General features: G+C 35.9%; 1 protein-coding gene across 2 annotated transcripts in view; it reads right to left on the minus strand.

Moving 5' to 3' along the window:
- PDCD11 (programmed cell death 11) overlaps window positions 1–12,161 on the minus strand; it is a 34,179-nt gene continuing 22,018 nt past the window's right edge. The window contains exons 19-36 of one of the 2 annotated variants that reach the window (XM_032225053.1): window positions 11,662–11,777; window positions 10,438–10,949; window positions 8,340–8,402; window positions 7,542–7,641; window positions 7,137–7,226; window positions 6,876–6,978; window positions 6,325–6,502; window positions 5,166–5,222; window positions 4,873–4,995; window positions 4,365–4,487; window positions 3,923–4,079; window positions 3,725–3,838; window positions 3,482–3,616; window positions 2,620–2,870; window positions 2,216–2,384; window positions 1,271–1,424; window positions 677–842; window positions 1–392 (exon numbers count right to left, since the gene is read on the minus strand). In XM_032225053.1, coding sequence (XP_032080944.1) covers window positions 221–392; window positions 677–842; window positions 1,271–1,424; window positions 2,216–2,384; window positions 2,620–2,870; window positions 3,482–3,616; window positions 3,725–3,838; window positions 3,923–4,079; window positions 4,365–4,487; window positions 4,873–4,995; window positions 5,166–5,222; window positions 6,325–6,502; window positions 6,876–6,978; window positions 7,137–7,226; window positions 7,542–7,641; window positions 8,340–8,402; window positions 10,438–10,949; window positions 11,662–11,777 — 2,783 coding nt within the window. In that variant the 3' untranslated portion in view covers window positions 1–220. Of the gene's footprint in view, window positions 393–676; window positions 843–1,270; window positions 1,425–2,215; window positions 2,385–2,619; window positions 2,871–3,481; window positions 3,620–3,724; window positions 3,839–3,922; window positions 4,080–4,364; window positions 4,488–4,872; window positions 4,996–5,165; window positions 5,223–6,324; window positions 6,503–6,875; window positions 6,979–7,136; window positions 7,227–7,541; window positions 7,642–8,339; window positions 8,403–10,437; window positions 10,950–11,661; window positions 11,778–12,161 lie in introns of both variants that reach the window. The other variant, XM_032225052.1, reaches the window with a different exon arrangement.

Below are 12,161 nucleotides of genomic sequence, written 5' to 3' on the forward strand. Positions count from 1 at the left end.
TAAGGTTATAAATATAATTTTTTATTTGAGTTTGGGGGGAGGGATATAAAAGTTGTAAAACATTTACATCACTTACACTGTTAATGTGTGGTCCTGGCTATTCCAATCTGTTATTGAGCTCGTTGGGAAATGCAAAAAAGCAAGAGGGCTTTTCGTACTACAGATGAGGCATATCCACTTCCCTTCTCAACATACTGGGTAAGCAAGACCCTGAAGTCTATTAGCTCTCAGCAAGGTTGTTCTTGGATTCCACATACTCCAATGCTGCTGCCTTCACAGCCTGGATGGTTTCCACGGTGCCATACTTCTTCTCATACTCCAGGTAGCGTTTAAAGAAGAACTTCATCTTCTTTGCTGTTAAGTTTAGGTGAATCACTCTTTCAAAAATATCCCTATGAAAAATCCAAAATAATGTTTAGAATAACAATTTTAATCTGATATTTTATTTCTATTTAAAATGACTAAAATTGTTAGATTGCTTTCTCCTATGTGTAGGAGATATATTTCTAGAGCAAATTCTTTAGGCTTCTCATTGTTAATTGTTAATAATGTTTCCTTGCCAAAATCAAGTCACTCTGTGTGCTTTAGTTTTAAGCTAATACACATTCCCAAGCTTACATTTGCATCTTTGCTGGAAATTAAGAATCCTAACCTTCCTACATGTGTTAGTACTCACCGGACTTCTTTTTGGCTTCCATGTTTTATCATTACATCTATGTACACTGACCAGACGTCTGTACGTTTAGGGTATGTGCTCAGCATGTTTTCAAACATGGCCTTGCCATGTTCTGCATCACCAAACTGAAACTCTAACTGTGCCAGCTTTGAAATCACATCCACGTCTGCAACAAAAAAGAAGAAGCAAGGATTATTTAAAGGATTATTTCCAGCAGTCATTATTAATTCTGCCTGAAGTTTGAAGGTGTAACTATTATTTAGAAATATATGGTTAGCTACATCCTCACTACAAGAATTTTCAGAGCAGATTAGCGAACAAGATGGAAAGGTCTACTCTTTTGTGAAATATGTCCTGTTCCTTGGGATGCTGAATTTGTTTCTGTCTATTGGCGTGAAAGAAAAAAGGATGTATTTATTAAGAAATGAAGGTGAAGAAATGGAAATGGAAGAAAATGACTGAAAGAGACAAAGATAAGAATGATTATAGAATATAGATAATACAGATATTAATCTACTCCAATCTAAATGGAAGTCCAATGAGGAAGATATAGAGAGCACTATTCAAGAAAGAAGGAAAACAAATAACTCTTACGCTCTTTGTCTGGCAAGCATTTCAGTGCCCGTGGCATAAGTCTGTGAGCTGCCTCCACCAAACCACGCTTCAGAAGAAAAGTGGTGTACTTTACCCACACAGACTTTTCTTGACGGAAGCGTTTCAGCATTGTACTATATAGGTCCTCAGCTTCCTGAATACATCAAAAGAAAGGATAAAGAATCATCCTAAATATGCAAAATCTTTTTATTTTCATTGCTTCTAAATTACAAAGGATAATCTAGCTTTTGTTCTCATAAATACCCCTAGTTTTCCAATCCTATCTTACCATAATTATAGAAATGGGTAGTAGCTACTTTTGTGCTAGGAGATTTAGATATTTATGTGGGGATGAAGCTAAATAGGCATGGCTTGAAAATAGCTGCCTTCTATTTTATTTCATCCTTAAAAGTTCTATGCTATAATAATGTTACCTGAGCCTATTCAACATAGGCTCAGAATGCTAACTGCCATTCTACAATTGGACCAGAAATTCTAAATTCAGTTCCAAAGAGTTGAAGGCTAAATCTTCTCTCATATGTAGAAAAATAAAAATATACATTAAGCCTGTGTACCTTATTCAACAAGGTGCTTCACTCAACACAGGCTAAATATACAACTACATGTCCTGTTTCTTCATTGTCAACTGCCAATTCTGCAATTTTAGAATATAGATTTCATAGGTCTTAAGAGTGCATCATTTTGCATTTAATAATCTGGACGAGAGCAATAATCTGACATTGAAAAGAACCACACAGAGAGAAGATTTCTGCTGCTCCAAACAGAGGCAGCATCCACAAGTCCAAAATGTTAAGGGAAGTCTAGGACAAGGCAGAGCAGACTAGGTGCATTCTTTCTTGAAATAAAACAGATATCCTTCCTGTCATACACACAGATGAATAAAAGTGATCATTCTCTTTACCATGCTGCTATAATTGGCATCACCTTATATTTCTCAGACGCGCTGTAGATGTCTGCCAATTGCTGAAAGACCTTCAGAGGCTCATTGTACTGAACTGCTCTTTCAAAAACTTTCATCAGTCCTTCCTCTGTGCCATACAAGTTCTCCAGGTTCAGCAAAGCGACCCACACATTCAGTTTCTCTTGTTCCTCTCTGAAGGAGAAAGAAAGCAACATTCACTACAAAGATCAAAGCTCTTGATTTTGCCTTTGATGTTGATATTCCTTGTGGCTGGTTTATACAGGATACCTGTGTATTTAGAGAAAAGTAAGAGAAAAAAGTTGCATGTTCCCTTTACGCAGCAAGTATTTTAAGATCCACCAAGCAAAAGATAGCATGGATATGAACTGTTACCAAGGAAAATGAAATCAACAAAAAAACAAGTCACCTAAAGGAGATAGTTTTTAGTGCCCTTTCTGCAACAGCTCTAGCTTTCTCGATCTCTGTAGCTTGGAGATGAAAAGCCATGAATTGCAACCAAAGGATGGAGCTGTCAGGACTGCCGAGTACCAAGCGGTCGAAGTCATCTGCTGTCTGCGGCTGTCGCTTGGGATCCATCAGGGCAGCTTCCAGCTTAGAGAGTTCTTTCTCTGCTTTTTGCTTCTCCAGCTCCTGTTTCTTTTTTGTTTGTTTCTTGGCCTTAAAGAAAGAAAAGGGAGAAAAAGAAAGGCCTTCATGACTGGAAAACCTGTAGTGCTGCAGGATAACATACTATAAGACAAAGTGGGGTGCCTCCAAGAACCAGAGACTACTCTAGGGCCTTTGGGGTACTTAGCAGGCTCAATTAGACTAGAGACTCAGAATTTTACTATTGTTGTTACAGAAGGATGACACTCTGTCTCTTTCTAAGCTATTCTTAGCACCAGTAGTGCCACAAGAGTCCCAATTTTTCATTTGTTTTTTTTAGTGTTGTGAAAACTATGCAGCACTTTAAAAAAATTGACATAAAAATAACTATGTCTACAAAAATATTCTCCTTTCATAGTTACATACCACAAAACATCTTATTATGTAAATGTGCATGGAAATGCTTTATCCAAGACATTCTTCACCATGATCATTTAACATTATAAAGAAAGGAATATCTCTTCCCTCCCCCTCGTGTGTGTGTTTGTGTGTGTGTGTGTATCTCACACACTCTTTCAACTAGATGGACCTTTTTACCAAAAGGTTAACTGAAGGGCAACTACATACTAACTGCTATTGCATAGAAATTAATCCCAAGAGCAAACAATACAGAAATATTGTACCATGGATTCGGCATCATTTTCTTCTTCGCTGTCTGAGCTCTGCTCCTTTGGAATCAATGTGGTTCCATCCAGCACATTTAAGCCCTCCTCCCACATAAAGCTGGTTGAAACCTTCAGTCGTGGAACTTCTTTTCCCTGCTGATAAACAATCAGAAATATATACTCGCATCAACCATCCCACTCAGTACAAAAACATGGCTTCCACCATGCCAAAAGACCTATCTCTTTCTTGCAGCCTTTTACCTTAGACTTCTTTTTATGCTTCTTTTCCTTCTCCTCTTCCTCCCGATAATAAACCTCCACACCACTATCACCCTCCTCAGTACAATAAGCTCTCTTTTTTGCTGGCGTTACTTCCTGTCATTGAAGAAAAGGAAGTGTTAAACATTGGTTTTTAAAATGTTTCCTAATCAAGCCTAAAATCTCTTCCAGAATAGATACCTGCTCGCTTTCAGAGCGCTTCCTCCTTTGATTTCTTGATTTCTGGGAGGGTGTATCCGTTTCACTACATGGCTTTTCATCACATGGAATAATGCTTGGCTTCCCTGTGTCTTCAGGAAGGAGAGAAAGCTCCACAAGGTTCTCCCGTCTATTTATGCTGTAGAACGAGTAGAACATAGGAAATGATAGGAGAAAGAAGAACCAGCATAATTATGCAGTCTATAGTGTCCTCTTAAAATGCTTTACATTTTTAATTTGTTCAGCTTCACGCCATTTCAGTAAGGTAGCAGTATGATTAATAAAATGATTAACATCAAATAAAACACATACACAATTCACCATAGTGCCACACCCTCTCTTAATTATACATTTTATTGCTCACAAGGCCCATTCATTTTGCCACCTCAGAGGAACCGTGGTTTTGGGAAAACACCCTACTTACCTGAGAACTTTGGCAGTGAGAAGCTGATCTGTATGTATGTACTTCATACAGAGCGAATGATCTGGCACAAAGAATGGGGTGACATATTGGAGGGAAATTTGACCCACCACTGAATCAGACAACCTGTCAAGAAAGAAGACTGTAACTTCTTCAAGTGTACTTCAAAAGATAAAATACACACTTTGAAATGGTGCCTATGATACGGCTAAAAAAATACAACTAGTCCATGGCCATAACAAGAATACAGAAGCTACACTTATGTGGGGAATGCTATATATTTGAAGGATGTAAGTCTATATTTCTCTGGTTGCCATAGGGGGTTGAAGGAACAGTGTTTTTTCAAGCACAAACAATTTTCTCCAAAAAGAGACGGTAAAAATCTTCCTGCTTTAAGGAATATATCTGCATATTAATTAAATCTGGTAAGTCAAACAGACACACACAAGGAGGCATACACAGAAGTGAAATAATATCTCTATTTACTTTTATGATCGCAAACAAAACTCACCCCAAAGAGATGCCTGATGCTGTAATGGATTTGACATAGCCTCTGATGAGTTGATCATTCTGAATGTTATCAAGAGAAGCAATTTCAGGATCCTCAACTTTCTGATGGCCTTTAGGATTTATCCTAAAATAAACAGGAGAATGAGTAAAGAACTTTCTTCCTGCATAGGCAAAATAAATTAGAATGACAAACCCCATACTCTTCTCTAAATGCACATTTATAATACAATGGAATTGTATTAGGACTAAGAGCAGGTTTCTCTTCTGAGTGTAGATGAGGCAGTATTTTCTTACCTGGATGGTCGGAGGGATACTTTTACAGCATTGTCTTCAATGGAAAGAATGTAACATCTATATAGAAGATGGGAGGAAGAAAGTAACTTCAGATGTGATTATGTCTACTAAAAGAAAAAGTTGATTACACTATATATGCCTTAGATGTATCATGCTGGAGCATCCCAAAACATTGTAATTATTGGCTATTGGCATTTGGAGGTATTTGGAAGACATGGTTCAGAATAAAGTGGCAAAATTATCAAATGTTGTCTAAAGGATCATGCAATGCCTTTATTAAAACTCATGCTCTAGTTTTGATTTGTTTCTTTTCAGGCAATCCAAGGATGATATCTGCACTCGGAAGGGTTTAGACTTGGGGTGGTTGAAGTATCACATTTTCTAATTCAAGCTGTTGCAATAATAATCAGAGAATCTCTTACATTTCTTAGTGTCCATGGAAATCCAGCTGTTTGGGACTGTGAAGCGGAATTTTCTTAAGAATGTATCTAAGGTTTGGAAATTGCTTCCAGGAAAGGTTAAAATTCTCCCTCTTTTAATGAACTTTTCAAAATTGGTTTTTAAAAATTATATATTTAAAATCACAGATGAAATTGCTGTTATTATTTTTTGTTGTCATTCTAATAGTTTGTGAATTGATGCTTTCACCCTTCCCTTTTATAGTCAGCCACCTTGAAGTTGTTTTTTTAGGGAAGCACAGAGTGTTTAAAATAAAAGAATTATTTTCTAACATTATTCCTGAGCAAGGATCCATCTTGAAATATTGGCAGTCAAAACAAAAGACTTGTTTTCAAAGTAGCTTAAGAAAATCAATGATCTGAAAATGGGAATTCAAAATGTAGGTTTGTAACAACTTGGCATCCTTCATGTATTCTGGAAGCTTAATTCCTTCCTAGGCTTCTAAAGGTTGCATCTGTTAAGGTCGTAACAGATTGAAATGCATCAGGTTGGAGAAGACTGCTCTAAGCAACTAGCACACACATCTCAAGATGAACTGGTTAATTTTAAGCTGTTTGGCATTGATATTACACTGATGTATTTTACAAGCCAAAATACAATATAAAATTTCCATGCTAAAAGTAAGGAATAATCAGGAGACAAGATCATTGCTAAAGATCTTTACCTTCAGTTATTTAAAGCTTTTGCAGAAGGCTCTTACCTGACTATTTTTCCAACACCGAAGTCTTCAAGCGGTTGTTCTGTGTATGAATCGTTTAGGTGGAAAAGACTGACTCTGCCAATCCTCCCAAATGGAAGGATAATATGTAGACCAACATGGGGAATCACTCGTTTCACAGTGCCCAGTACAATTGTTCCTTTCTCCAATGAACGAGTGCCTGAGGAAATCCAGATCAGATACTACAGATAATTGTTATAGAGTACATTTTCTTATACCTTTAAGATATTTGAGACTGTGGATTTCTAGTCTTAATTTTCAAGCATGCCTTAGCTTAGATCAACTCCTAAATACCAAAGGTTTCATCCATTTCCAATTATGAGTGCTAGAAGTTCTACCATAGTGTGCAAAAAGACTATCAAATTACCACTAACAGAAACAAAATATCCTATAATCTCCGTAGCATTTAATCCCAGTTAATCCCAGACTTGGCAGCTTTTTCCTGGCTCCAGGCACCATACCCAATTATTGCAATTTGGCACGGAAATACCTATTTATCTGATTTTAATACATTGATCACTATTTAAGTATACCTGTTAGTGACAAAGCAAGTTTGGTTCCAGAAATATCGCAATCTATCACTGTTGCAATCAATGCCTGTCCTTTTTTGAAGCATTTCCTGGCATGTTTTATATCCTATAGAAAAAGAAATATAGACATGACTATCAAAAAGTGCTCACAATACTTGCTGTAAAATATTTTAAAGGTATTGATTCTCACAAAATGATAAATTTTCATAGTAGCCTCCCAAGATGTGCTTAAGGGTACTGATCCTCTTATCCTTCAGCAATTACCTTGGGATTCGAAGAAAGCAGCAGCTGCAAAATTCTCCCTCTGATGGTGGGACTAATCTCCACCTCCAGCCGTTTCTTTAACACATTGTACTGAGAAAATATACAACACAGACTTCAGCATTTCATTGGAAAGACGTATAATTTCAACGTAACCTCCAACAACAGGTTCTAAAAACCTTTTGAGAATTTCAGCATTACCTGCACTTAATATCACACACATATGCACATAAAACAAAGCAAAAAGTAAAACTCTTAACTCTTCAAAGTAATAATTTTGGAGGAAAAGATACAAATTATTTTTTTTTAAAAATTAACTATAGACTTCTCACTGTATTTCACTCAAAAGTTAAAAGGTAAGAGGAAAAAATATCCAGGGTACAGATGTTGAGAAATTCTAAATCTCACATTCTTAACATAGCATGTCACCGTCTGCCCAGGTTTCAGTGGTTCTTCTGGACGGTCTTTTTCAGCATTCAAGGTCGCTTTGCTTTCTCCTTTCAGTTCACTGATCGTGAGAGAAAGTAAAATAGTTATGCCCAGGCATTCTACTTTGGCATTCCAATAGTTTCCTTTTCGGCAAAGTATCTTCTAGTTCATATTTAGGAACAAGCAGCTGCAAGGCCACATGTGTATTCGAATCCCAAGACAGGTGCAGGTAGCCTTCGATTTACAACCACAACTGAGCCCAAAATTTATGTTGTTAAGTGAGACATTTAAGTGAATTTTGCCCCATTTTATTACCTTTCTTGCCACAGTTGTTAAGTGAATCACTGTAATTGATAAATTGGTAACATGGTTGTTAAGGTAATATGACTTCCCCATTGATTTTGCTTATCAAAAGGTTGATCACATGACCTTGGTAAACAGCAATGGTCATAAGTATGGATCAGTAGCCAAGCAACTGAATTTTGATTACATGATCATGAGGATGCTACAAAGGTTGTGAGTGTGAAAAACAGTCACAATTCACTTTTTTCAATGCCAATGCAACTTTGAATGGTCACTAAATGAACTGTTGTAAGTCTAGGACTTACCTGTATTACAAATTTATTTAAATCTAACATTATGGATTATTTAGAAATACTTGTTCAGATTAGAAAACACAACCATAATCTATGAATAATGGCTAGAAAGGAAAGTTTACAGAATGGATTATATTTTAAATATGTTCTGACTAAGCACTGTATTGAAAGATTTCCTTACCTTGGTCGGATGCTGAGTTCTAGGAATGTACGGGTGAAGTGGGTGTGGGTGATGGGCAAATATCTGTAAGTTAAGAGCATATGACCATATTAATATCATTTGGAATTATGAAAAATAGAACAGCATTGGATTGGGAAAGAATTTGGAACACAAATTATAAACTAACACAATCAGCAGCACTTAAAGAAAATATATACAAAATGTTTTATCGTTGGCATTTATCACTAACAAGATTGGCTAAAATGTACAAACATGAAGCCTGCTGGAAGTGTAAAAAAGTACAAGGGACCTATTATCACATATGGTAGACCTGCACGGAAACACAAAAATATTGGACAAAAATTTGGAAATGGGTGCAAGAAATTACAGCAGAACAGATAAAATACAAACCCGAAATCTTTCTACTGGGAATAATCAAAGGGAAATATACAAAGAAAATTAAGTACATATTAACACATCTGCTAACTACAGCTAGAATAGCATTTGCCCAATGCTGGAAACAAAATAATACCCCCTCGGACGAATTAGTGATAAAACAAACTTTGGATTGTGCAGAGATGGACAAATTAACACTGAAATTAAAAGATAAAGAAGAGTCAGAATATTATAAAATTTGGAACAATTGGTACAAATGGCTGCAAAACAGGAACAAAATTAATTAAGCCAAAAAACAATATATATAAATATATATAGAACTGTGTATAAAGTGTGTAAATATAGAAGTGAAATATTATATACATGTACAGGTATAATGACATAAAAATGTTGATGTAATGATTGTAAGGTGTTGTAGAAGGGAAAAAATAATTTTAAAAATCTGTTGAAAAATAGAACAGCAAATGCATTCATCTAACACACTAATAAATACACCATCCCATAGCTTTTCACCTGTTAATCTTAGATTACATTAATCATTTTCAGGGAAACGATTAAAAGGGAAAATAAACCATTTGCAAGAAATAAAAGAAAAAAATACACAATGCAAGAAATTCCTATACTTATCCCTATCTGAAACACTGATTTTTGTCCAGAAGGAAAATTGTTCTTCAATTATATAAAACGTATTTTCAAGAATCTAAAAGCTTGCATGTCCAGTATTTGTCAAACACATTGACAGTTATTCTCCAGGTTGCAGAAACATATATAACATACATTGTAAGACTGTCCCTGCAGTTATTTGGCAACATTTTGGAAGTAGTTTGCCATTGCCTCCTTCCTAGCTAGGGTTGAGAGAGTGTAACTGATGCAAAATTGCCCAGCTGGTTTTGTGCCTAAGGTGGAACTAGAACTCATGTTCTCCCAGTTTCTAGCCTGGTACCTTAACTAGTACACCAAATTGGCTCATAAGACCCTGAATCTCAATAAATACATTACAATACAAACATTTCAGATTTCTTTCTTTGGTAAATCTCAACATTTTTAATTTAGTTGATACATTTGAAACACTAAAGAAATGTTTCTTAAACATTTCTATAATATATAAAACATAAATACAGAAAAACACATTTAAATTTAAAACACCGACTGAAGCTTTACAAGTGTTGTTCATGGCAACTGATTGTGATCACGTGGACAGATTTTCAATCCTTATCTCTGCTTTCTCCTAAAAAGACACCCTGACTCTGAGCTTATAAACAGCCACAAGGAATTTTCTCCATACAAAAGGGACCAAGCAATGTTATTATGTATAAGATGTGACTCTAATACAGATGGGAAGGGGAGGGGAAATCATGATTCTAGATTGAAATGGGTGGTACTTAGATGGGAATAGAGATCACAGCACTTAAAACTCAGGGCCACACATGAGAAGACTCGGGTCTAAATCCAAACTCATAGTAGCTGACTGGGTGATTTTGGTATTTCTGCATGGCTCTGGGGAAAATTAGGAGATAGACAGGTATGTATGTATTCCTGAAGGAAATTGGGAGAGGTAAATAATCTAATAAGTAAACTTAACAAGAAAATTTTCTGGAACTAGGAGTAAAAATTAAAAACAAAACAGCAAATGCATGAGAAATGCTGTACTTGCTAGCCTGTTGAGCAACAATGAAAATAACCGTTAACCACAATACAATAAATATATAAAATGTTATCTTACTTGTGACTTTTAATGCCTCTTCCTCCAATCACCCGAGCAGTAATCTTTTGTCCAACTTTTAGTAATGATGTTGGAAAAGTACCTATGGTAACATCATCCAGTATCTGGGACGCATGAAGGGAGCCAGTCAACCGATCATTAAACGCCACTAAGACATGGGTGGGTTTGACAGACTTCACAATTCCCCTGACTATGTCTCCTGAGCTTGGCAACTGTTTTGTTGCAAGTGATGTATCCTCTAGTGTCTCAGATTCATGACGTGATCTGATTACACACTTCTTCCCTGAACTTTGCATCGCAAGTACCATCCCATGATCACCAATCTGTGTGCTTTTCAGAACCACTTTGACAGACTGTCCCGTCTTCAGTTTTTCAGAATCAAATCGGAATGTGTCATTCAAGTGAGAAGCCACAGGAATTGCAGTCAGCTGACCTGTTCCTAACAAGGAAACAACTGCATGCTCTGTAGCCACGTGGTAAACAATAGCCTCATACTGAGAATTCAGGATTAACTGGAATATATAGAAGTTACAGTCAGAAAACCAAAGAAAAGTCTGTTTTACATGTAATATATTTGCTTTGCTTTATTCAAACTTACATTTTACCCTTCTTTGAAAAAGCTTCAGGAATTTCACAACTTTTTAGTGATTTCTGGGAATTTATTAGAACTTTCTAGCATATAACATTCACAACTTTTAAGCTGTGAAAAGAGTCCACAAACATTAAAAATAATAATCTTTAATGTTTGGGGGATCTTTTTCTGTAGCCTAAAAGTTTCAAATGTTATATGCTACAAAATTCTAATAAATTTCCAGATATGACTAAAAAGTCGTATCTTTTTCAAGACTCGCAACAAATGCTTGAGGTTTTCGATGAAGGGATGCCCTTAGGATATTTACAGGCAGGCATCTATGTTGGATTTATTCTAACATGTGCCTAAAGATTAAATAATATGTGAAATACTGTAACTTAAATCAACCACTACTTTTAAGTCCCTTTAAGACATAAGAAAGAACCAATATTTTTTTTCGTTTCTGTTAGTATCTTATAACATCTTTAAAAAGATGTTATTATATAACCTACGCAAGCATTCCATTGTATAGATTTGTGCATATCTGTAACTGTTAAAGAGTAATGCATTTTCTGTAGTTTTATCATTACTAATGTAAGCATGTATCTATTTTAGAGTTAAGTACTATATAAAAAAGAATAAGGATATCATACCTTCTTGGCTTTGAGAGACAGCAGTTCCTCTCGAAGAGATACATAGATTTTTGATTTCAGAAGATCAACACAGAGAACTACAGCTTTTGCTTTTTGACCTTCAAGAATACTTTTGCCTTAAAAAGACAATACTTAGATGAAGATAACTGTTCCATGTTCAGCTAAAGAAAGCAACAATTAATGGTGCCCTAATAAATTAGCTAAATTATATCCTTACTACATAAAGAACAAGCTCAATTCCCAGTGACTTCAGAAACATAAGTTTATTTGGCCATGGCACGTCAAAACTGCGGTCCACTAAAACGCGCCCGATTAAAGCACGTACGTGACGTCATCAGCAGCGTGACAAGAAAAAAAAAGGGCGCTTTAAAAAGTGCTTTTAAAGCAAGCCGATTCACATAAAGGTAAGGGTTAGGGTTAGGGTTAGGGTTACGTTAAGCGTTAGGGTTAGGTTAAGGGTTAGCGTTAGGTTTAGCGTTAGGTTAAGGGTTAGGTTTAGG

This window comes from Thamnophis elegans, chromosome 10, assembly GCF_009769535.1.
Source record: "Thamnophis elegans isolate rThaEle1 chromosome 10, rThaEle1.pri, whole genome shotgun sequence".
NCBI lineage: Eukaryota > Metazoa > Chordata > Lepidosauria > Squamata > Colubridae > Thamnophis > Thamnophis elegans.